The sequence below is a fragment of the Pituophis catenifer genome, unplaced genomic scaffold (assembly GCF_029215685.1).
Source record: "Pituophis catenifer annectens isolate HBS135680 unplaced genomic scaffold, rPitCat1.0.hap2 SCAF_3, whole genome shotgun sequence".
Lineage (NCBI taxonomy): Eukaryota > Metazoa > Chordata > Lepidosauria > Squamata > Colubridae > Pituophis > Pituophis catenifer.
The window spans coordinates 133,427,556-133,451,993 of NW_027256883.1; the positions used below are offsets into that span (position 1 = coordinate 133,427,556).

The 24,438-nt window shown below is 36.3% G+C and overlaps 1 protein-coding gene across 1 annotated transcript in view; it reads left to right on the forward strand.

Moving 5' to 3' along the window:
- The window catches only part of EVI5 (ecotropic viral integration site 5), a 70,546-nt gene that overhangs the window by 19,726 nt on the left and 26,382 nt on the right, over window positions 1-24,438 (forward strand). The window contains exons 3-16 of the mRNA XM_070941198.1: window positions 150-339; window positions 971-1,195; window positions 4,476-4,550; window positions 6,069-6,194; window positions 6,870-7,013; window positions 7,230-7,319; window positions 7,414-7,511; window positions 7,886-7,946; window positions 8,929-8,982; window positions 12,627-12,659; window positions 13,184-13,330; window positions 19,155-19,289; window positions 20,958-21,098; window positions 21,242-21,400. Of these exons, the coding sequence (XP_070797299.1) occupies window positions 150-339; window positions 971-1,195; window positions 4,476-4,550; window positions 6,069-6,194; window positions 6,870-7,013; window positions 7,230-7,319; window positions 7,414-7,511; window positions 7,886-7,946; window positions 8,929-8,982; window positions 12,627-12,659; window positions 13,184-13,330; window positions 19,155-19,289; window positions 20,958-21,098; window positions 21,242-21,400 (1,678 nt within the window). The remainder of the gene's footprint in view (window positions 1-149; window positions 340-970; window positions 1,196-4,475; window positions 4,551-6,068; window positions 6,195-6,869; window positions 7,014-7,229; window positions 7,320-7,413; window positions 7,512-7,885; window positions 7,947-8,928; window positions 8,983-12,626; window positions 12,660-13,183; window positions 13,331-19,154; window positions 19,290-20,957; window positions 21,099-21,241; window positions 21,401-24,438) is intronic.

Below are 24,438 nucleotides of genomic sequence, written 5' to 3' on the forward strand. Positions count from 1 at the left end.
GATAAATTCTGTTATACTGTCAAAATACAACAAATGAGATCTGTGCAGGAAATTGGAATTTGACTTACAGTTACACTTTCTATGAATGAAAAGAGCAATGTGTTGAATATTTTGGCAGCCGAGAAACCCATTTTGTGTTTTTCCTCCAGATTGCTGGAGACTGACAGCAAATCATTGAGATCTGTAAATGGATCAAGAAGAAACAGTGGCTCCTCACTTGTGTCTAGCTCATCGGCTTCTAGCAATCTTAGCCATCTTGAAGAAGATTCCTGGATGCTCTGGGGGAGAATAGTAAATGAATGGGATGATATCCGCAAAAAGAAAGAGAAACAGATTAAGGTTTGTTGAGTGTTGTTATTCAGTATTAGGGTTGTTGTTATGGGAAAAATAGGAGGAGGAAGCAGTGGTGGGATTCAAAATTTTTTACTACCGGTTCTGTGGGCGTGGCTTGGTGGGCGTGGTGTGGTGTGGTGGGCGTGGCAGGGGAAGGATACTGTAAAATCTCCATTCCCACCCCACTCCAGGGGAAGGTTACTGTAAAATCCCCATTTCCTCCCGATCAGCTGGAACTCGGGAGGCAGAGAATAGATGGGGGCAGGGCCAGTCAGAGGTGGTATTTACCAGTTCTCTGAACTACTCAAAATTTCTGCTACCGGTTCTCCAGAACTGATCAGAACCTGCTGAATACCACTCTGGGAAGAAGGTATGTTGGATATGTTTGCTGCCTTCAATGATTTGTAAGAATAATAAAGGCGGGATGCAAATAAGAATCAAATAAATAAGGCAACAACAATGTAAGAATTTTAACTATAGTAAGCCATCTGGTTTGCATTTGGCTAGTGATTTTTTTTTTTAAATTCTAGGATTATTGGGTAGATTTCAATTTTCACAACCTTGTAGAAAGTTGAGAACTTTGTCCATAACTAAAGCTCATCAGGATTTTAAAAACATATATATTTTGCTCCTTAAGGAACTTGTTCGAAAAGGGATACCACATCATTTCCGAGCAATAGTTTGGCAGCTTTTGTGCACAGCTCAAAATATGACAATTAAGGATCAATATTCAGAACTCTTGAAAATGACTTCGCCTTGTGAAAAGCTCATAAGAAGAGACATTGCTAGAACGTATCCTGAACATGACTTTTTTAAAGAAAAAGATAGCTTTGGGCAGGAGGTTTTATTTAATGTCATGAAGGTAAGTTATCAACCTAATGTCTTAATGGATAATAAAAAGGTTTACTTCCTGCATATAAATATTATTGTTATCTTCATTTACTTCTGAATATTAGATACTGGAGATGAGGAAAAGGCCATGCCCATCTAATACCCAGTCCTTTGCTGAGGTGGTATTCTAAAGTCTTTCAATGTTATTGAGGGATTCTTGTTTTACTGTGTATAATTAATAAAGCACAGTGATTTGCCTTGCTTTTCTGTACAATGTGGGTAATAGCTAACGAAAGCATTTATTGGACATTATTATAAGACTTCCTTAAACTTCACTAAAAATGAGGCAGTAATTGTTTTGAACCAGGAGTAGAAAAAAGATGGCTTGGTGTTAGGTGCTCATCCAACTAAAGTCAGGTGCAGGATGTACACATCTCTAGGGCAGTGGTGGGTTTCTACCAGTTTGCCCCGGTTCGGGCGAACCGGTAGCGGTGGCGGGAGGCTCCGCCCATCCACCCGGACCTCATCACGGATGCTCTGCGCATGTGCAGAAGGTTATGTGCAGAAGCGTCCCCGCGCACACTCACAGTTCTGAACTGGTAGCAAAGATAAGTGAAACACACTACTGCTCTAGGGTAGTGTTTCTCAACCTTGTCAATTCTAAGAAGTGTGAACTTCCAACTCCCAGAATTCCTCTGGGCTGAGAATGAGAAACACTGCACTAAGGAGATATCATTCCAGGGGTCAGTCTCTGTGATAGAGTAGGCTCATTTTTTTGGATCCTATCAGATAGCCTACCTGATGGAAACTGAACATTGATGGATCATATAGGACAAGCAGCAACTACAAAGACATCTTTCAAATAACTAGACTGTATGCCATTAAGAGTTTTATAGGTGATAATCAGCATACTGATTTGCACCTAGACTAGTAGTAATCAATATGTGTCCTAGAAAAGAGGTGTTACATAAACATATTGAGACACCCAATAACTTGCACATGCTACTGCATTCTGGACTAGCCATAGCTTCCAATTGTCTTCAAGGGCAGTCTTATGTAAAGTATATTGCAATGGTTGAAATGTGAGATCACCAAAGCATGAGGGACTAAGGATCTTCCAGTCCAAATACGGGCTCAAATGGCAAACTAAACTAATTCTCTGCTAAAACTTTTCTAGGCATGGTTGCTGCTTGAGTAGGAATTGTGGTCCAAGAAGGATCCCAAATGTGATGCCAGTCCAAATGGGGGCAGTGTAACCTGGGAGTAAACAGGGAGGGACTACTCAGGGTACCGTCAGTCAAATTATGCTGACTGGCGACTCCCAGGGGGAGGGCCTTCTCTGTGAGGGCTCCAACCCTTTGGAATGAACTGCCCCCTGAGATACGAAATATCCCTGATCTCCGTGCTTTCCGCCGTGCCCTCAAAACCCTGATGTTTCAACAGGGGGGGGCTAAACATATGGACATGTGAATGTTTTTAAAATGTTATCTAATTTTAGGTTTTATTTAATTGGGCCAAACTATGTTATAATAATAATTTTAATTAGCAATTTTATGATGTTTGTGTATCTATATTTTTCTTGACTGTACACCGCCTTGAGTCCTACGAGAGAAAGGCGGTATAGAAATATAATATAATATAATATAATATAATATAATATAATATAATATAATATAATATAATATAATATAATATAATATAATATAATATAATATAATATAATATAATATAATATAATATAATAATATAATATAATATAATATAATATAATAAAATAAATAAATAAATAAATAAATAAATAAATAAATAAATAAATAAATAAATAAATAAATAAATAAATTTAGGATTAAAGATAGAAAATATCCAGATCCCGATAGCCATAGCTATAGTTTTAATACATTCATAATCTTACACAGTCTTTAGATTTAGATGCTTAATGCAATCTTTTCACCACTTAATGTCTCTGAGTCCCTCTTAAAAATAGGTCCTTGACACACTTATGGGTACAATTCTCAAAGTTATGAAGGTTGCACTCCTACTTTGGTAAACTTTCCCCAGATAGCGTTTTCTTGACTTGTTGGATTTCAACCGTATTTGTCTTGTGATCTGAAAATGCTTCAGAGTCCATGAACTTTTAACCTGCTTTGTATGTAGCTATGTGAAAAAGACATTTTCATCTGTAAATGAAAAAATATATAAGTGAAATGTTGGAATAAAAATGTGACCTTTAGAAAATACAAAAGACTTCACGGTTTCAATTAAAACCCCTGATATTAGAGACGGAATTAACTATTGTTGAAAGGTTAGCACATCTGCTGTAAATTCCCAAGACAACTTATCTTAGATAGCTTGTCTTATGTAGCAAATAAGTTTTGTTATAATTGAAAACACTTTCCTTTCTTTATATTACATCTGCTGGCTAATGTAAAACTAACTAAAGGAGATTTTTTTTTTTTAGAAAATAAATTGAATTATAACTCTGAAACATAATGACTAGAATGTAGGAAGCTGTCATATAATCTGTTGATTGAACTAGCTAATATTATTAAACATGCATTGAATGATAGTGACATGGAGCAAGCCCTGTTCTACACTGTTGTCTCTTTTCTGACATATAAGGAATAATGGTGCTTGGGATTCTAATTTATTATGGTGCTTGTCATGGAACACGAAAATTTTTCTGCATTTTATTGAATAAAGTTTGAAAGTTATTAAAACGAATTTTATTTAAAATCTTCAAAATATAAATATGTAATTTACTATTATATTATCTGTATAAAACTATAATTAGTTATTCCTCTCATATCAAGTTAGAAACTGGGTTCTACTGGGCTGTGGTCTAATTGCCAACAGGCAGCATGGAGTGGCCCCACTCGCATGAGCGTCACCGCAAGTGTCGCGGGTGGTTCAGCCACACTTGTACGAGCGTCGTAGACAGTCCCCACTCTACTCGAGCGAGTGTCATCTCACAGGCACATGCGGTCCCACTCGTGTGAGCCTTATTGCGGGCACTCACAGCCCCACTTGCATAAGTGTCATCACAAATGTCATGGGTGCTCACATGTACGCATACTCACACATATGCGCCTGCCCCTCCCATATAACCATCCCCTCTTTCCCCCCTCCTCCTGCTCTGGGCCGCCAACCTGGAAATGTTAGGGAATTCTGGTATAATCTGCAGACATTTTCTCTATTATAGTGGCATTCGCACCTTCACCTCTGAAGATAAAAAGCATTAAGGTTATTTGGGAAAGTCAATGTGGATATTCATTATTCTTTCTAAATGTTACCCTCTTATTAATGTTTTCTAGGCATATTCTTTAGTGGATCGTGAGGTTGGTTATTGCCAAGGAAGTGCTTTTATTGTTGGTCTGCTCCTTATGCAGGTAGGAAGAAAGAGCCTCCTATTTCAAAAGTTATCTTGAAATTCTACTACTTCATTTAAAGTAAGAGAGTAATAATAAAAGGAGGGGCAATATTTACAAATTAGAACTCCCTCATATTGGGAGTTGTCATAATTTATCACAGATGTATATATTTTTCAAGTCACACTCTAAGTTTTTGGGGTTGAGTCAAGGTTTGAAGATCTTGTTAATTTTTCTTCTCTTCTACAGGCAACTATATACACTGCTCAAAAAAATAAAGGGAACACAAGCAGAAAACATCCAAGATCTGAATGAATAAAATAGCCTTATTAAATACTTTGTTAATTACATACAGTAGTTTTGTGTTCCCTTTAGTAGTTTGAACAGTGCATAAACTACTGTATGTAAAGAACAAAGTATTTAATAAGGCTAGTACATTCATTCAGATCTCGGATGTCTTCTGCTTGTGTTCCCTTTATTTTTTTGAGCGGTATATTATTCCCTTGCTTGCTAAAAGGGAGAAAATCCCATTACATCTGACTTTTTTTTTTATTTAAAGAGTTGTTCTAGAACAGTGAAGGTGAACCTTTGCAATTCTATCACAAATTCACGCTCGACAATCAACTGGTCGTCGTGCATGCGCAGGCCAGTTTTTGGCACTGCCACGTGCGCGAAGGGATCGCGCTCAAGAAAAGCCCAACTTCCGGGTTCTGGCACACATGCGCACCTGACAATCAGCTGACTGGCGCATATGCTTACACCGGTTTTGGCAGTGCCGCACACGCGAAGGACAGCTGATCGCCTGTGCATGTAGACAAGAAACCGGGAACACAAACAGACAAGGCCGCACATGCCTGGCAATATGGCTTTGTGTGCCACTTTGGGCATGTGTGCCATAGGTTTGCCATCGCGGTTCTAGAACATAGAAACAGGTCATCTATGGGAGAAGATTTCTAGAGAATTGTAACATCTTCCAGCAAGACATATATAATCTCATTCACAAAGATACTAAACCATAACTCTTATGTGGTTTGATTATAAATCAAAGGGATTTTTTTTCAACATGAGGTCACGGTTAACACCAATTCCAATGGTGTTTTATGTATGTGAGCACTGTATTAGATAACAGTAGAAAAATTGGTTACAATGTTTTTTATTGCCAAGAAATTATTAGCGTTAGAAGTCCAGTGTAGAAAGACCCAGGATTGTTATGTTAATCGCAGAACATATTTACTCAAATTGAGAAAAGAAAGAGGAGACTTGCTCACATCTGCAGTGCCATTTGCTTACCATACGTAGGGAGGCTGTAAGGACCTGAGAATACCAACAGTATTATTTCTTCAGTTCTTTAGATGCTGCAATAAATATATAGTGCTGCAGTTTAACACATCTTGTTAAAGGCTTGGCAGGTGTAATTTTTTCCAGATACATCTCTTGAATTACACCTGCAATTAAGTGGTGTTGAAAACGTCTTGTGAACTTTTGAAGTGCTTTGTAACTAAGAAGGTTAAGCTGTGATTGTAATCTCCTTCAAAATAGATGCCAGAAGAAGAAGCCTTCTGTGTATTTTTTAAATTAATGCAAGATTATCGACTTCGAGAACTCTTCAAACCAAGTATGGCTGAGCTGGGCCTTTGTATGTATCAATTTGAATCCATGATACAGGTACATTAAAAAAATCTGTTATCTCTTGCCTATATCTATGTTTTTAAGCAGTTGATTTAAAAAGCTGAGTGCATAAGCATTAATTAATTGCAAAAAGGTTGCAGAAAAATGCCGAAGTATGAAATGTAGAAAGCAATGGTACTATTATCTATGATTTTTAACACATTGTCTTTTGTATTTTAAACATGTTCTCTATGTAAAATGTTTTAATGAGATAACAGTGCTTCACTTCTAAATATAAAAATAGTTTAATGCAGTGGTGAAATCCAAATTTTTTTACTACCGGTTCTGTGGGCTTGGTGGGCGTGGCTTGGTGGGCATGGCAGGGGAAGAATATTGCAAAATCTCCATTTCCTCCCCACTCCTGGGGGAAGGATATTGCAAAATCTCCATTCCCACCCCACTCTTTGCCAGTATTTGCCAGTTCTCTGAACTAGTCAAAATTTCTGCTACCAGTTCTCCAGAACCTGTGCTGGATTTCACCCCTGATTTAATGTTCTTTTAAATAATCTCTAATGATTTTATCTCTAATAATCTCTAATAATAATTTCTAATGACATATGAAGTCTTCCAGATTGGATTTCAAATTCCAATGTCTAACTATGTAAAATATTTTAAAATACATATTTCAGAAACATTATTGAAAACAACTGTTCGATTTGTTTCTTCTTTCAGGAGCAACTTCCAGAGCTTTTTATGCATTTCCAGGCCCAGAGTTTCCATACGTCTATGTACGCATCCTCATGGTTCTTAACTATTTTTCTTACATCTTTCCCACTACCAATTGCAACAAGAATATTTGATATATTTATGTCTGAGGTAAGCTATCACGACTATCAAATAAGATGGATGGCTGTTTGGTTAACATTTTGTGTTTCTGGGGAAGCTGAATTCAAATCCCCATTTATAATGGGTTATTAATTAAGTTTAGTGTCATTTTCCAATAAATATATCAATGTAAGGCTATTTTAAAAATTCTTAAAAAATAAGCATTACAAATATTTATTTGGAAGAAAATAATGATATTATTCACAGGGTTTAGAGATTGTGTTTCGGGTTGGCGTGGCACTGCTTCAGATGAATCAAGCAGAATTAGTGCAACTTGACATGGAAGGGATGTTACAGGTAAGCTAAACATGCCATTGTATTGCATTACTTGACACGCGGGTATAAATCCATATTTCTCACTTCTAACTCTATGCTTTCATTCTCTTTCCAGCACTTTCAAAAGGTTGTTCCACATCAATTTGATGGTGGACCAGACAAGTTAATCCAAATGGCTTACCAAGTCAAATATAATGCAAAAAAGATGAAAAAGTAAGTATTTCTTTTCTTTAAAAATGCCACCATGCTATTATTACAAAGAGGTGAATCACTGAATTATGACATTCTCTTTCTACATAAGTACATGAATTTTATTATATAGAAGTTTCTAGAAAGTCTATTTATTTGCCAGACATATAACCAAGAGTTTATTCTTATCCCTAGATAGAAAATGTAGGCATTTCCATTTTCTCTCTATAGGGCTTATTCTTCTGGCCTAGCCATTATCTCACCTTCTTTTCTTTCATACCCCTGCCTTCCCATAGCCACTGATGTCCCATACAAATTAATATGAACAATAATCAGTAGTAGTAAGTACAGTTTCATATTATTAAAAAGAGATTATCATGTCTTTCAATATTCTTTAGGCTAGAAAAAGAATATACTACTATAAAAACAAAGGAAATGGAAGAACAAGTTGAAATTAAGGTAAGTAGTTAATTATTTGAGCAAGGTAATAGGAATTTCACTTTTGTAATAAAAAAGTCAGATTGGACAGGATTATTATTACAAAACATATGAAGTATATGTTTGTGGGTTTATTTCATTTACTTTATTCTTTTTATATTTTTAATATACCGATGTTTAGGATCCTGTTGTAGGGTGTGTGTTTTTTGATGAATGTAACAGGAAATACAGAAGTTAATAGAATTATGCTAATTCAGAAGTAGCTTTGAGAATCAGTGTTTTATAAATGGTTGGAATATTGGGTTTCATTTTGAATTAGTTCAAAATTCTCTTCTGTCAGAAGAGCACTGAGACTAATATTGTGTGAGATGTGATGTAAAAGGAAAAATCAAGAATCCATTGTTTTAAGACTTTTGGAATAAAGGTGAATGCAGTTGCCATCAATGAATAAACAAGGACTCTAGCAAAAGCAAGATATCTCTCTACTATATGCCTGAGTTTAATGTACTAGAAAGTTTAACATTTACATTTAATACATGCACATCTGAATATATTTTAATGAGAAAGCAAGCAGCATCCATAGTGTTGGTTTTGTGTACCATATTTAAAATCTAGCTGTGAGCAATTCTGAATTAAGTTGTAACTTCCCTGATGATCACTGAAATATCAGCTTGCATATTTATTTATTTGTTTGTTTGTTTGTTTATTAAATTTATATGCCGCCCATCTTGTTGTTTGAAGCGGCTCTGGGAGGCTTACAAAATGTTATAACTTTGCACCATTAGAAAGGATGAGGTATATGATATATCAGGAGTCTGTTTTCCCCTTTGAGGAAATACTGAGAAGCGTCTAGCTTTGAGTTTAACAGCTGTTATAAGCCTTGCAGTCCACAGAATGACCGATATTCTTTTTTAAAAAAATTAACGTCCTTCAGTTCCAGAAGATAGAAATTATTTGACAAATATTTCAGATAACGTTCTTTACAGTTTTGCTTGATTTTCAGAGATTGAGAACAGAAAACAGACTCTTAAAACAGAGAATTGAAACGCTGGAAAAAGTAAGTATCCAAGAAACTGAAGCCTGAATTATGTTAGTCCTAAACGTTTTATTAATAACAGAGTAGCTGCATGAAGATTAATAATGTGGTATTATTCCTGTTCTTTGTATTGATGGGCTTTCATAATAAGATTTGATTTTTTAAAGTATACTCTAGTTGCCATTTTGTATGAAAACATAAGTGTGGGTATCATGGAATTCATTGGGAGAGGGGAGTTAAAGTATATTTACAATGGACAACAGTTGAAAGTTGGCATCTCCAGGTAGTCTTCAGGAAGCCAAGTCGTTTTCTACTTTGCATTAAGAAAATAATTCTTCGCATTTGTGTAATAGTTCTTCCACCTAAATTTTCCATTTCTTTGGTACTTACAATTAACTGAGAAAATATGACAACCTGTCTAGCTGCTGTCCATTTTTTCAAACTTGAATTACTTTTAGAAATTTTGTTTTTGTTCCAAGCTTATCACAGAAAATAAAACACAGGTGAATTACATCGTTTGTCAATTGTTCAATAAATCTTTGCTTGAGTTTTGCTTAGATCAAATGAAGATCTTCATTTCCCCCTCATACTGCTGCAAATATATTCACTTCCAGGTTTTTAAGAACAGAATAGCTATCTTTATCCTTTGAAGAGCTATGAAGAATAGAGTTTCTGTCAAATTCCAAATTAATTATGTCTCTGTCTAAATATCAGTAATTTCTAATAAGATCAAGTAACTATCTCCCATTTTATCTCATCCTTTAATTCCTAGATGTACTGTAGACATATAAAGAATGACATGTAATTGTTTTAGAAAATTGGATCCTTTTATATGAACCATGGTTTTTCCCCCCCTTGACAGAGGATCAAGTATGTTCCAAAATCAGCCTGTTTCATTAATTTTCAGAAGGAGGGAGGGAGAGAGAAAAGTGCAAGTAATAGTGTCAGAATCAAAGGAAGGAAAAAAACTGTGTCAGGCAGTTGCATGGTGAAGATGAAAATGTATTTGAACAGAAATAACTGGACCTAGCATAATTATGTAACACTCAGTGAGGTGAAGGATAGCAACGATAACAGTTTATTTTTAAAAATGAAGTGTTGTATATATCATTCAAATTCTTGATGCAGCATTGTTAGAAAATATGGGTTAAAATGTACATCATTGGGTTGTGTCATGTTGTTCCATTTCAATCCCCTTATTTTAACCTGTAGAAGGTACTGCAAATATACTTGTGGTGTGAAATATTTACCAATGAGAGGGCAATCTGAAAAACCCTACTTTCCTTGGGATTGTGGAAATAGGCTTCCCAGGGGTGAAAGCTATGATTAATAGCTCATATTGGCCTGGTACTTATATCAAGAACAGCAGAAAATCTGAAGCATAAGGAAATTGTCAAAAATATTCTGTTTCTTCAATGTTGCTGCTTTTATAATGCTATCACTACTTTTGAAATGTTTACTTTTGGGGCAGAATTTTATTTTGTTCTTATTAGTAGAGGCAGCAATAACTGTAAGAATTAGAGAATCTATCCGAATTTTCCGTTCTATGCCTAGGTAGTGGGAATCCAGTTTCCTATGAGCAGTGGATGTTTATTATTTTTGTCTCTTTTAGCCCAAATAAGACAAAAGATATTGCTCACTATGGTTTTTAAAGTAGCATGAAGTGGTTTTCACACATCTGTTCTTCAGGTTTTCTGTAATATCCAAAAAAAACCCTGTAGTTATCAAATTAAATATATGATGGAAATATCTAATTCAGTCTAATCAAATCTTGGTCCCAGCTCCTAAAATATATTTTAAAAAACCTAGCAGTAGGTAGAATTTATAGAATAATCAGAGGGTCAGCCATTCATCCTGAAATGTAATTGAACTTCTTTTATTTGGCATGTTTCTAAATGGTTTCAGATTTGGAAAATCTGTTGGCTCTTCCAGTGGTAGGATCCTACCGGTTTAACAACCGGTTCGGTGATTGCGCTCTTTGCGCACGTGCGCAATTGAACAAAAAATCACCTTCCGTATTAGTGCTAGGGAATTAAAACAGCTGAGGCGCGGCAATCCAGTCTGCCACGCTAATCAGCTGTGAAGTTATAGGTAACTAAAGCACAGGGGTGGGCGGGCCCAGCTGATCGGCGGAGCGAACTGATTCACTCCCAGCTGATCGGCGGATCTACCGGTTCACCCGAACCGGTCTGAAACGGTAAAATCTCATCCCTGGCTCTTACAAAGTTTCACCCAAAGGATCTAAGGGCTAATATTCCCTTTTTTCCATCATATGTATAAATTATGTCATGCTATATTCTTACAAGCTTTTTAGAGAGCCATCTCCATTTTAGGAAAGCTTAAAAAGTAATGAGAGCCTAGTAAGTATGGGTGCCCATCTTCTAGGATAGATCATGCTATGCTTAGCTTTTAAATCTAGGTAAGTCAATATCCCTGGGAACCGCTATGATTCAGGAAGTGTTCTTGAAGGATTAGCTAATACCTTTCTTCGAATATTTTAATGTATCTTGGTGTCTATCAATATGACATCATCCCTCCTCAGCTGTAGTAAGCTTGTTGCCACTCAGAGCATGAAATATAACCCATCCTTCCTTCTCTGATAGATATTCAGTGGGAATAAATAGGATCCTTTTTTCTGATACTTAATCACAGCTTTTTTAAAAAAAAAGATTTCAAAAAATAAAAGAGCCATAAAAGTTCTTGATCCCAAAACTTTGTTCTTCTTCCCTAGGATATGGCTATTCCCCATAACGAGAGCTGTCCTTAGTATGTTCTGAGGAAATATTACTTGTTACTAAAAGTTTCTGTCTTGGATCTCACAAAGTAGGATGGAAATTGCCTTCCTAAATCATATCACTTTAGAAAAGGATTAAAATCTCAAATCATCTTGAATATATTGTCTACAGTATAAATTTTCCCTAATCTGTACGTATCAAGAAGTTTACTTAATCTAATCTGATAGTACAAACACATTTTCATTTAGCTGTGTCTTTTTGCTCCTTAAAGCAAATTTTGCATGTGGATCTGCTGATTTATTTTGTTCTGAGTTGCTGTATTTATAAGTGGAAATGTCTGATACATTTGTGGTTTAGGTGGATGTTTCTGGATTGAAAAATGACAGAATATTTGAATTATTCTGAAAGTTCTCTTCAATTTATCGTTGTAAATGATATCAATTTATCATTGTAAATTTATCATTGTAAATGATAAATTAGCCAGGTTTTGCTAAAATTAGCCATATTTTATTTGTATACTTCAGATCTTCTTACTTGACTTTTTCATTACTGAACTCTTATTCCTTAAATCCTGTTTAGCACAAGTGGTTCTGCCTTTCTTGGATAGCCAAACTTTTAAAATATGCTCAGATTATGCTTCCTTTCAGTTTGTAACACTTTGATCAAATATATTCCTCACGTAATTGGAGAATTCTTTAAGCAAGGAACTATTGAACTTTAAAGAAAAATGTAAAAATATGAAATGTTATTTTTCAAAATCAACTACCGGTAGCCTATGCTACTGAAAGATTTAACTATTGGAACAATGCATGCTTTAACTTTATTGTATTGGGAAAGTAGGTAAAATTTGAGCATAATTCTCTGTTTTTACTCTGTTGCTTTGTTTCTCCTTTCTCTTATTTCTGTCTGAATTTTTTTCCCTTTTTGTAGGAAAGTGCTTCCTTGGCAGATAGATTGATACAGGTATACTACTTTAGTATTTCACACTAATTATTTTTTCTGCTACCAAACAAGCCCTTAGCTTTCTATTTTTAGCGCATGGATAACTACATGCATTTTCATATGAAATGTTTACTGTAATTAATTGAGCAATTGTGCCATATCAGATAATATTTAAGCACATGCCTGCATGTTACTTTTAATAACATCCAGGATTCTTAATCATTGGTGGGCTCTCATCTTTTGCCACTAATTCCGTAGATTACTATGAACTGGTAACAGACGTGTGCATGCACAAATGAAATAATAAATGCATGAACAGAGTTCAACTGAATGCAGGTACACAGCTGACCTTGCTTAAGAATACTAAACATTTTAAGGTGGTGCAGTTACTAAACTGCTTTACTTTACTAAATTGATGTATTGGCTGTTAACACTTACGTGACGATTTGCAAGATCTTAACCGTACGGCAGAATAAATATGTAAAACTCTCGGTCTTCCCTGGATCGATCTTCCTATTGCTTTAAAAAGAAAATTATGTCCTAAGGGACAAGTGACGAGGGCCCAGGAAGCTGAGGAAAACTATCTTACAAAACGGGAGTTGGCCACCATCAAACAACAGAGTGATGAGGCCATTACTAAACTAGAGCAAGCTGAGAATACCATCAGAGAGCTCCAGCAACAGCAACAATGGGTAAGGCTGATAGCACCTTGATCTCTGGTCTTCCTCCTTTACTTGTGCTTATTTGTATTCATCATGGCTTGTTTCTGTTCTGTTCTGTTCTGTTCTTCCAAATACACTGAATATGGTTGAATCTTCGTTGATAAAAGGAAACCAAAAATGAATGAAGAATGCCATATGAATCTAATTTACTCCAAAGCAAAATCTATTGATTTTAATGAGCCAACTTCATAATATATTTCCTTATGATTGCATCTGGCATATACAAGCAAATGACTATAAAGTGTAATTACAGCAGGGGCCCCCAACCTCCGGTTGGTAGACTGGAACCAGGCCACAGCATGCCAGAAACTGGGCTGCCGAAACAAGTGAAACCCCATCCGCGGGATGCAGGCAGCATGCAAAACCACACCCCCTCCAATCTGCAGAAAAATCTCTCTCCACGGAACCGGTGCCTGCTACCCAAAAGGTTGGGGGCCTCTGAATTACAGGATGCCTACATTTCTCTCTATTTCTACTCACACAGCGTTATGTGGCTAGATATATAATTTGACAAATTTTTGTGAAATTTAAAAAGCACTTAGGAAGGGATGATAAAAGCATTTTACTATGCATCATTAAGTTATCAATGTAATGTGCCACAGTTAACATTAAAAACTATTAGCTGTTATCAACTTAATGCCCTCCAAATATGATAGACTGCAGTTTTCCAACTAGCAATTTTGGAAGCCTGTTTGACCCATTTGGAGGGCACCTATTTGGATAAAGTTAGAACCTCAATTGTAGAAATTTTTTTAAATGCATTAGTTATATTCCATATGCAAATTTGGATCAAATAAGTTTCACCAAAACAAAAATGTTGTTTTGTATCTGAATCCAAGTAGTCCTCAACTTACAACAGTTTGGTTAATGACCGTTCGAAGTTACAACTGCACTGAAGAAAGTGACTTATGACCATTTTTGACACTTATGACCATTACAACATCCTCATGGTCATGTGATTCACATTTGGATACTTGGCAATTGATTCACATTTATGCATTTATTGCAGTGTCCCAGGATCAGATGATCACCTTTTGCGATACAAGCAAAGTTAATGAGAAAGCCAGATTCACTTAACAACCTGTGTTACTAATTTAACAACCGCAGTGATTCGCTTAACAAATATGGCAAGAAAAGTTGTAAAATGGGACAAAACTCACTTAACAAATTTCTCATTTAGCCACATAGATTCTGGACTCAATTATGGTCATCAGTAGAGGACTACCCATATATAGAAAGTTTTATTTGGTCTGTACTGTTTGAAAAACATCGGAAGATGATTTTTTACAAACTAGAATTAGTTTCAGCTTTAGAAAATAATTTTGAAATGTTGCTAAACCTGTTTTATTTGTTCATTAACAAATAATTGATAACTGAAAAATACCTTAAAGCCTGTTACTTGTGTTGATAAGGTTGGGTTAGGAAATGATAATAGTGTGGGCAGGGGTGAAATCCAGCAAGTTCTGACAGGTTCTGGAGAACTGGTAGCAGAAATTTTGAGCAGTTCGGAGAACCGGCAAATACCACCTCTGACTGGCCCCAGAGTGGGTGGGGAATGGGGATTTTGCAGTATCCTTCCCCTGCCACGCCCACCAAGCTACACCACGCCTACAGAATTGGTAGTAAAAAAAAATTGAATTTCACCATTGAGTGGGGGATTATGGAAGCAGAAGGAAAAATAACATTTCCACAAGGCAAGAATACCTTTCTTATGGTTAGGTTCTAGCAGAACTAATAACAAAGAAAGCAGAAGTACAAGACTTGATTGGAATCTTAAGGATTCTGTGGAACAGATGGATGATTAACTCAAATGTGAAAGAAAGAGATTCTTGTTCTTGATTAGTTCATGTGTGAAAAACAGAGATTGTGGAGACTAGCTCTCTGCCGTGCTTCTTGTCTTCCAACCTATGATTGCAAATTGTAGAAGGTGAGGATGGAATGTAACATTAAAGCTATTGTTACTATCTACTGGTGACAATTTAGAAACGTAGAGTGTTGTAATGGGATAGGACTCACAAAGAAAATACAGCTTTCTGGAGACAATTATATCTTTGCAAGTATAGAAGACGGCTTTTCAGAAGTTATTTCCAATAATAAAGTTTGTTTGTAAGCACTTTCAGAATTCTTAGATTGTAGTAGACTCTCTTACATTAATCATTAATCCTGCTACTGTGATTCTTGCATTGCAAAATCAATGATTCATTTTATTGTTTAACGAAAGTGCTTTATTTTTAAAATAAGAATTACATTCTGATCAATAATATAAATAGCAGCATTAGAAACTTTTTAAAAAAAGTTCTTAGTATGTATATGCAAGCATTTTTTGGGTTAATTTAGGTTAATTTTTAATCTTCGTTATATAACTTTCTGACCTGTTATAAGTTCAGTTGAGAGGGAATGGCTACTGGAATACTGTAACATAACTAATAGGTTCTGTTAAAACATGCCTCAAGTTTTCAATATAATTGTTCTTTTGGTAAAACTTTATTTAAGCTTAATTTCTTCATATGGCAATTTTCTGAATATTTTTTTAATCTTATTTTTACCCCTTTGATGGAAAAAAAATGCTTATTTTAGTGTTGAACAGTGTATGTCAACAGTCCATTATTTTAATGAGGTCTAGATTTATCATCACAGTTCCTTTTCCCTCAGCTGAAAGTTAATGCATTGATAAATTCTAAATTCTGGAAATATAACCAAGGAGAGCATATGCTTATACTACAGGATTAGTCCAATCTCATATGAACAATCCTGGTGATTCAGCCCAAATTGTAGCAATAAAAGACTAAATTCATATCATATGAAATAGTATTCCATTTCTTTGAGGTGTCTAATATACGCAAAACAAATTTTTCTTCTGAATTTGCATTTTGGTAGTTGTGATGTTTTCCAGATCCTGATACAGCATCTGTGCTTTGTGCTACATTCTAGTTCCAATTGATTTGTATTACCTTAAAAGAATTCCAAATTGCTTGGTATGTATATAGATTTTAGGAATCGTCTGAGACAGCCATCAGACATAAATCATTAATTCAATAGCCTTGGACAAGAATATAGACTCTTAGAATGTTTGGATAGATAAGTGGATTACAAATTCATTTCAGCTGAGGTAATTAAAAAAGGGTACAGAAAGATTTTAGCATTGACTTAGTAGCCATGAAGAATGTGGTGAGAAGTAATGGATAGATGCCACAGGAAGGAACTGAATGCTATATAAAGCATTCCCTATTTTTAAATCAGATGCTGCCTGCACATAGTCAGTTCAAGTACAGTGACTTAAAATTTCCTTTCAGTGAAAACTTTATAATGAATAATATCCAGAGTCTGCCACTATCATTCCATCATTGTGTATTGTTTAAAAGCAAGGTTGTTTTTCTGAGTGTCTTATATTTTAGACTGGTTCCTTACCTTATGGCCTCATTTAGAATTTTGTATCAGTAGCATTCTAACTAAGTGTATTTAAATGTTATATGCTGTATTGCTGCCTAAAAAAGGCTAAGGTAATATAAAAAATAATGCTGGATGTTCTGGAAGTATTTTATATGCTATAATTAATTGTGGATTTTTTAAAAAAAATATTCCATACTGAATGGCTTTTTTAAAGTCCCTTTTATACGTTGGTTGCTTTAAATCAGGGGTGTCAAACTCATAGCCCGCTGGCCAGATGCGTCATATGCTGGCCACGCCCACCCCCAGTTAGCGAAGGGGAAAAAATCCTGATACATCACGTGATGACGACGTGAGTTTGACATCCCTGTTTTAAATCAAATGCCTTTGAAGGAGGACTCTGTCTTGTCAAAAAAAAATTAACATTTTTGATTGTGTTCCAAATAAATATTATTCAGTTGAGAATAACTAGACATAAAGTTCAGATAATTCAACTGAATTTAAATGAGTTGCTCTCAAAAACAAAACTTGGGCCTCATTTAAACCTAATGTTTGTAACAATATTTTGAAAACACGTATTTGTTACAAATGGTTCCTAATCTTTGAGAATGTTTTAAAAGCTGGGATTTTCTGCTGCAGAAAAGTGTGCATAAGTACACAAAATACCTAATATGGTTAATTTTATAGCACCGGAAGTGGATTTTCTTTCCCTAGGTAGAATATAAATATAATCTTTACAAATATACCCTATCATTTTTCATGCAAAAATCAATGGCCAGTTCCTTAAAACCTTGAAATAAATTTAGATCGCACAGATAAAAACTTTAATTGTGCCCCAAAGTAAATTTCATTGAGGACCTGCTCATTCCTTTTTGGTTTGAATAAGAAATTGAAATTGTGGTGGTTCAGAGACTCCTGTAAAGTCTTATGGAATCCATAGTTCATAAGTTAAGAAGCTTTGCTCTCTATGTGCACAAAATGTTTCAGAAAGTCAATGCACCATTTTGGAGGCTTTGGGAAATTATCTCTTCCTTATTTCATTTAGAAAGTTTAAATTTTTAGAGAAGGGAGACTTAGTTTTCCAGGTTTAAGTGTATGCCATAATGTATATCTTCTTTCCCAGGTTGATGAATCACAGATTTTTGCTTATTAGGAAATTATCATCATACACTTGACCAGTATTTAAAACGCCTTGTAATTTAATGACTTGTATTATGTTTTATAAGACGGGGTCCCCAACCCCCAGTCCGTGGCCCGGTGCTGGGCTGCAGCCTGTTTGGAACCGGGCGGCAGAAGTGGTGGGCAAACGTGCATTTGTGTGCGTGTGCATGCACATCTGCATTTGTGAAAGCGGCGTGCACACGAAACCATCCCCTCCACCCCCACCGCTGCTGGTCCGCCAGTCCGGAAAGTTTGGGGAAACGCTGTTATAAGATGTAAGCTGCCCAGAGGATAGGAATGATATTTGCAATAAATTACAGTGACAAAAACTTGTCGAAAAGAGGGTCAATTATCCATTGTGCAGTTGCATAGTTGCAGCCAGTTAAGCCAATATATTAAATACTGTTGACATTTAGATAAAGCCAAACAGGATGTGAGAGTATATTTGATGCTGCTGTGATTTGTTGACTGCAATTGCACTCAAGAGATGAAATCCTTAAAGCAGTGGTGGTAATGGGGTGCATAGTGCTGTTTGGCAATGGCCACATATTTCCTTGATAGACTCTCAATGACATTTGATAATGGCACAGATACAAATCTGTTAACCAACTCTTGATCGCTGTGGGTAGATCTCTGTACCTTATTTTCAGCAATGAAAGGATTGGCTCTAGCTGCTTTGTTCATAATAAACAGTGTAAAAATGAAAGATTGAGTTCTCTGTTAGTCATTGCTGCAGACTGGCTGACTCAGATTGCCTATAATTGGAAAAACACTGGCTTAGTGGCTAAGTGGAGAAGTAAACATACCTTTTAGTCTTAAAATATTTCTACCATATCTTCAGAACTGGGTGGTTTGTTCGTCAAGTGGAACAAAACTTTAGCATTATCACAAAATGTTAATAATTTTGATTAATTGAGTAGTTTTTTTAATTAGACCTTAAGAAAACTAGATCAGCATTCATTCAACTTTTAGAAACAATTTATTTACATGTTTGAATTAGGGAAAAATCACAGTGGAAAGAAAACAAAGGTGTACATAATACTAAACTTTTGAAAGGAGTAGCATTGTCTTTGTTGTGATGCTGTAGGTCTGGTGAGAAATATTTTAGAGAAAGAAGCTTTACTGTTTCTAATATTACAGCTTTTAAAAAAGTCTTTTTGTCTGCTTTATTATGTGCATGATTTTGCATTTTAAGATATCTCCTTTCCTTCTGTTAACACCGATGTTGGATTTACTTGCTCTGTAGCATAAGAGCAGTTCCCACCACAGTGAAGACTTTGTGCTGCAGTTGCAAAGAGAGTTGATCGAAGCAAAACTAAGTGAAGCCGAATCACACAGTGCCCTGAAGGAAATGCAAGATAAGGTTATTGAGATGGAAAAAGTAAGTCAAACTATGAGCACTCTGTAGAATCAAAGTTTTCCAAATCCTTTGACCATTACATACTTTGCATAACAGAATAATAGAATTGGAAGGGACCTTGGAGGTCTTCTAGTCCAACCCCCTGCTCGAGCAGGAGACCCTGTCATTTCAAACAAATGGTTGTCCAGTCTCTTTATGAAAGTCTTCAGTGATGGAGCACTTACAACTTCTGAAAGCAAGCTATTCCATTGGTTGATTGCTCTCACCATTAGGAAATTTCTCCTTAGTTCTAGATTGCTTCTCTCCTTGATTAATTTCCAGCCATTGTTTCTTGTCTTGCCTTTTGGTGCTTTGGAAAATTTATTTTCCATTGAATAGAAAATTGAATAGAATTTAAGGTACATGATAAATATGGGTCAGTTTTAATATATATATATATTTAAATGTTTTAATATTTGTATTCTATGTTTTTTATCTTGGCTGTACACCGCCCTGAGTCCTCAGGGAGAAGGGCGGTATATAAATTGGAAATTAAATTAAATTAAATTAAATTAAATTACTTTAAAATAAAATGTTTGTTCATGAAATGTTTGGATGTCCATAATTAGATTTAGTTGAAGATATTGAAGGACCATCTCATCCATATATTTCCATCTGTGCATTATATTTAGCATCAGGCACATTACTGTGTATTCAATTATTTTCAGTATCACGGTGGGGAGATGACATGAGTCTTCTATTGAAGCACTCAAGAAATGGAGAATCCTTTGTATAGAATTTTGACCCTTGCTATAAATTATTAATGCAGGCCGAGGATTTGTCTCTTTTCTTTTCTATATATAAAAACAGTCAAGCTAACTTTGAATACCTAAAATGTATTGTAATTTATGTTTTTTTTTATTGCATCCTGAACTGGGTGTGATGATGTTGTTTGAGTGTTGGTTAACTGCCATTTCCCTACAGTTCAGACATAATTGTTGTCTATGCAGGAAGATAATAGTTGAAAGAAAGTACAGTAAAAAAATAAAATTGGAAGTCAACCCTTCATTACTGGTGGCTTCATGGGAAGATCCACATAGTTTTCTTGGCAGCTTGCTTGCCTACCTGCTTGATTTATTTGATTCATGTTCCATCTTTCATTTAGGAGCTCATAGCATTGTATATACTGCTGTCTCCTATTTTCCTCCAGAGCAACAAGTCTGTAAAATGCATCGTGCTGAGATGAGAAGATGACTGGCTCAAGCCACTCAGACAGCTTTTGGGGCTGAGGGTGGACTCATCTAGGTCTCCTCTAGGATCTAGGTCTCCTGATTCAACACTGTGACCACCTTGCTACAATGTGGGAATGGCTTGGTGTTACTTTCTTCTGGGTTGTCTTTTCAACTTCCCAGCCTAAGCCTATATCCTTGGAGTTCTCCCACTCAATACTTCTGAGCCCAAATAAGGTCAGCCAAAGAGATACTATCTTCTTTAGAACTTTCATGTTGTCATCATTACAGTTCTTTAATCACTACAGTGAAGAAATAAATAACATGCTCCTTCCAAAAAAGAAAGGTTTCCCTATTTGAGGAGGAGGGATGGTTTTTACAGTATATTCTGAATTGTTAAAGCATAACTGCTAGTGAATTATCCCATAGCTGCAAGAGGTAGATGTTGCGCTAATATTGTGCCTTTTGTCATTTTCTGCAGAGGAACAGCTCTTTGCCTGATGAGAATAATATTGCTAGACTTCAAGAAGAATTGATTGCAGTGAAACTAAGAGAAGCAGAAGCTCTTACGGGTTTAAAAGAACTTCGGCAGCAAGTTAAAGATTTGGAAGAACACTGGCAGGTAATTCTGTGCAGATAAACACTAAGCCCCTAAATCAATTTGGCAATAAATTGTTTATGGTGGAGTCCATCAACTAAATATTGCACTGCGGAATAAATAACAAAATCTGTGGAAGTATATTAAGATATAGCCATGTTTTTTAGCGTCATCTCATTCGCACTTCTGGAAGATGGAAAGACCCACCTAAAAAAAATACTGTAAATGAACTTCAAGATGAGCTAATGACTGTCAGACTCCGAGAAGCAGAAACTCAAGCAGAGTTAAAAGAAATAAAACAAAGGATGATGGAAATGGAAACTCAGGTAAGAAACAAAAATTATTGAATATCTGGTGTTGCACATTATATCCATGAGAACGCAATATTTGAAAAACACAAATGAAATTACTAGTGTTTTTTGGGACAGGAGAGCTCATAACCCTATAATTTAAGGTACCCTCCATCTGTGATGATCATTGGATGATTTTGGATTATGTTCCCTGTTTCCCCCACATAAAATTTCGTAAGGTTTAATGGGAGGACAAAAAAAAATACAGGTAGTCCTTGATTTACGACCACAATTGAGTCCAAAATTTCTGTTGGTGAATGAAACATTTGTTAAGTGAGTTTTGCCCCATCCTAAGACCTTTCTTGCAGTTGTTAAGTTAGTAACTCGGTTGTTAAGTGAACCTGGCTTTCCTATTAACTTGGCTTGTCAGAAGGTCGCAAAAGGTGATCCCAGGACACTCCAACCATCATAAATATAAATCAGTTGCCAAGCATCTGAATTTTGATCATGTGACTATGGGGATGCCACAACGGTCGTGTGAAAATGGTCATAAATCACTTTTTTCAGCGCTGTTTAACTTTGAATGATAATGGTTGGTCCTCCATTTCTGGATATATCAAATGTGATAGGTATCAGCAAATCTTTACTTCTTTTTTCTTTTGAAGAGTTCTTGGTACACTCTAGAACAGGCTTGTCAAACTGGCACGCAGACCACGCCCACCCCGTGCTCCGCAAAGGCAAAAAACACTGCGATATGTCACGATTTGGCCCATGATGCAAGCAGTTTTGACATTCCCTGCTCTAGAAACTTAATAAAACCCATTTTTCTTCTCTGTAATCTGCTCCAAATTCTAAGGGCAGATACAATTTAAACACAGACTGTATTTATTTTATCTTGCTTTATAAAGAGTTTTTGAAGACTCAAAGGTTTACACACTACCTTATGATGCCTGAGTTGGGATCTCATCCATATAGGTATTGCCTAGAGCAGTGATGGCTAACCTTTTTGCCATCGTGTGCCAAAAGCATGGGGAGCGTGGGAGGGTCACGTGTTTGTGTGCCCACACCCATAATTCTATGCGCCCTGCCCCCCCCACCCCCCCGCACATGCACGTGTGACACCTCCCTCCCGCACTCGCCACACTTTTGGCACGCAATGGCACAGTTGGCCCGGTAGGCCCATTTTTCTCCCTCCCCAGGCTCCAGAGGCTTTCTAGGAGCCTGGGGAAGGCAAAAACGGCCTTCCCCACCCTCCTGGAGGCCCTCCGGAAGCCAGAAACGGCCTGTTTGCTGACTTCCGGTGGGACAGGAAAGCCCGATAATCAGCTGGCCAGCGCACGCATGTGTGCCAGAGCTGAGCTCGCGTGCCCACCGATGTGGCTCCGCGTGCCACCGGTTCACCATCACAGGCCTACAGTATTTTTCCCCCCTCACCACCAATATGGGCATTTTGTTTTTTTATTTTCAAATGTTTATTGTTGGATGTTTACAAGTAGATCTTTAAATGATATGTTTTATCTATATGAATACTTAGATCCAGAAAACACATATTGAGAATGTATGTTCTAAATTAAAACATTTAGCTTTCTGTTAAAGGGTAGATTGCTTTGCTTTTGGTTCAATAGGGCCTAGTATGTTATAACAGTAAAAAGCAATGATTGAAGATGTAGGATCTAAAAAAAGAACAACACTGAGCAACTTTATGATATAATAGTACTGCATGTTAAAAAGCAATGTGAATTTAAGTTCATTTATGACTTTTATCATGTTTCCTAGTTTAAACAACAGTTTTTCTTATCTTTTCAGCCAGTAGGGGGTATAGGTGTTCTGTGTGATCATATATAAGCAATGCATATATATACACACACACACACACACACACATACAGGATCAAGTGTTTATACACATTCGGTAGGCAAGTTGTGAAGATATTGTAGTTCTTCAGAAATTCATGAACTACAATTCCTGGAGTCATTCCCGCTGGATATGCTGGTTGAAGCTATTAGGACTTGTCACATTTAATCCAAAACAGCAAAACCGAACATACTATATAACATAATATAACATACCCAGATTTCAATCAATTTACTGTTTCATTTTGATTTGTGTCTTGTTTATGAGAAATAATAGTTTATTCATCAGGATCAGCTAGACTTATGGCCATACTGATCAGGTTAGCTATGTAGATTAGATGTGGCCATACCATAGGTGGATGGGGATGGGCTTTTCCAGTGGTGAAATGTAAAATTTGTTACTACCAGTTCTGTGGACATGGCTTGGTGGGGGGTAATTTGACTGGGTGGGCGTGGCCAACTTTTTTTTTTTTTTTAACTTTTAAAAGCATTTTTTTCTACAACCTCTTCGGCCGACGAGGTTGCGGAAGAAAATGCTTTTAAAAACCTCTGACGATCAGGCAACTCAGCTGGGATCGTCAGAGGCTTTTCAGAGCATTTTTTCCTAAAACCTCTTTGGCCGAGGAGGTTGCAGAAAAAAATGCTTTTAAAAGCCTCTGACGATCAGGCAACTCAGCTGGGATTGTCAGAGGCTTTTAAAAGAATTTTTTCTACAACCTCCTCGGCTGAAGAGATTGTAGAAAAAATGCTTTTAAAAGCCTCTGACGATCCCAGTTGAGCTGCGCGATCATCAGAAGCTTGTTTTTTTTACTTTTAAAAGCCTTTTTTTGGCCGAAGAGGTTGTAGAAAAAATGCTTTTAAAAGTAAAAAAAAAAAAAAAAAAGCGCCTCTGATGATCGCGCAGCTCAACTGGGCATGGGGGAGGGGGCCGCAGGGATTTTTGCTACCGGTTCTCCGAACCACCCGTTGCCATCGCTACCAGATCAGGCAATCCGGTCCGAACCGGGAGCATTTCACCCCTGGGCTTTTCAATTTTTCCAGGGGTTTTTTTGGGGGGTGGGTATCTTTTTTTAATTATATAAAGCCTACTTTATAGTCAATTTCTACAATTTTGGAATGTACAGGTAGTCCTCAAGTTACAGTTCATTTAGTGACCATTCAAAGTTACAGTGGCACTGAAAAAGTGACTTATGACCTTTTTCACAGTTACAACCTTTGCAG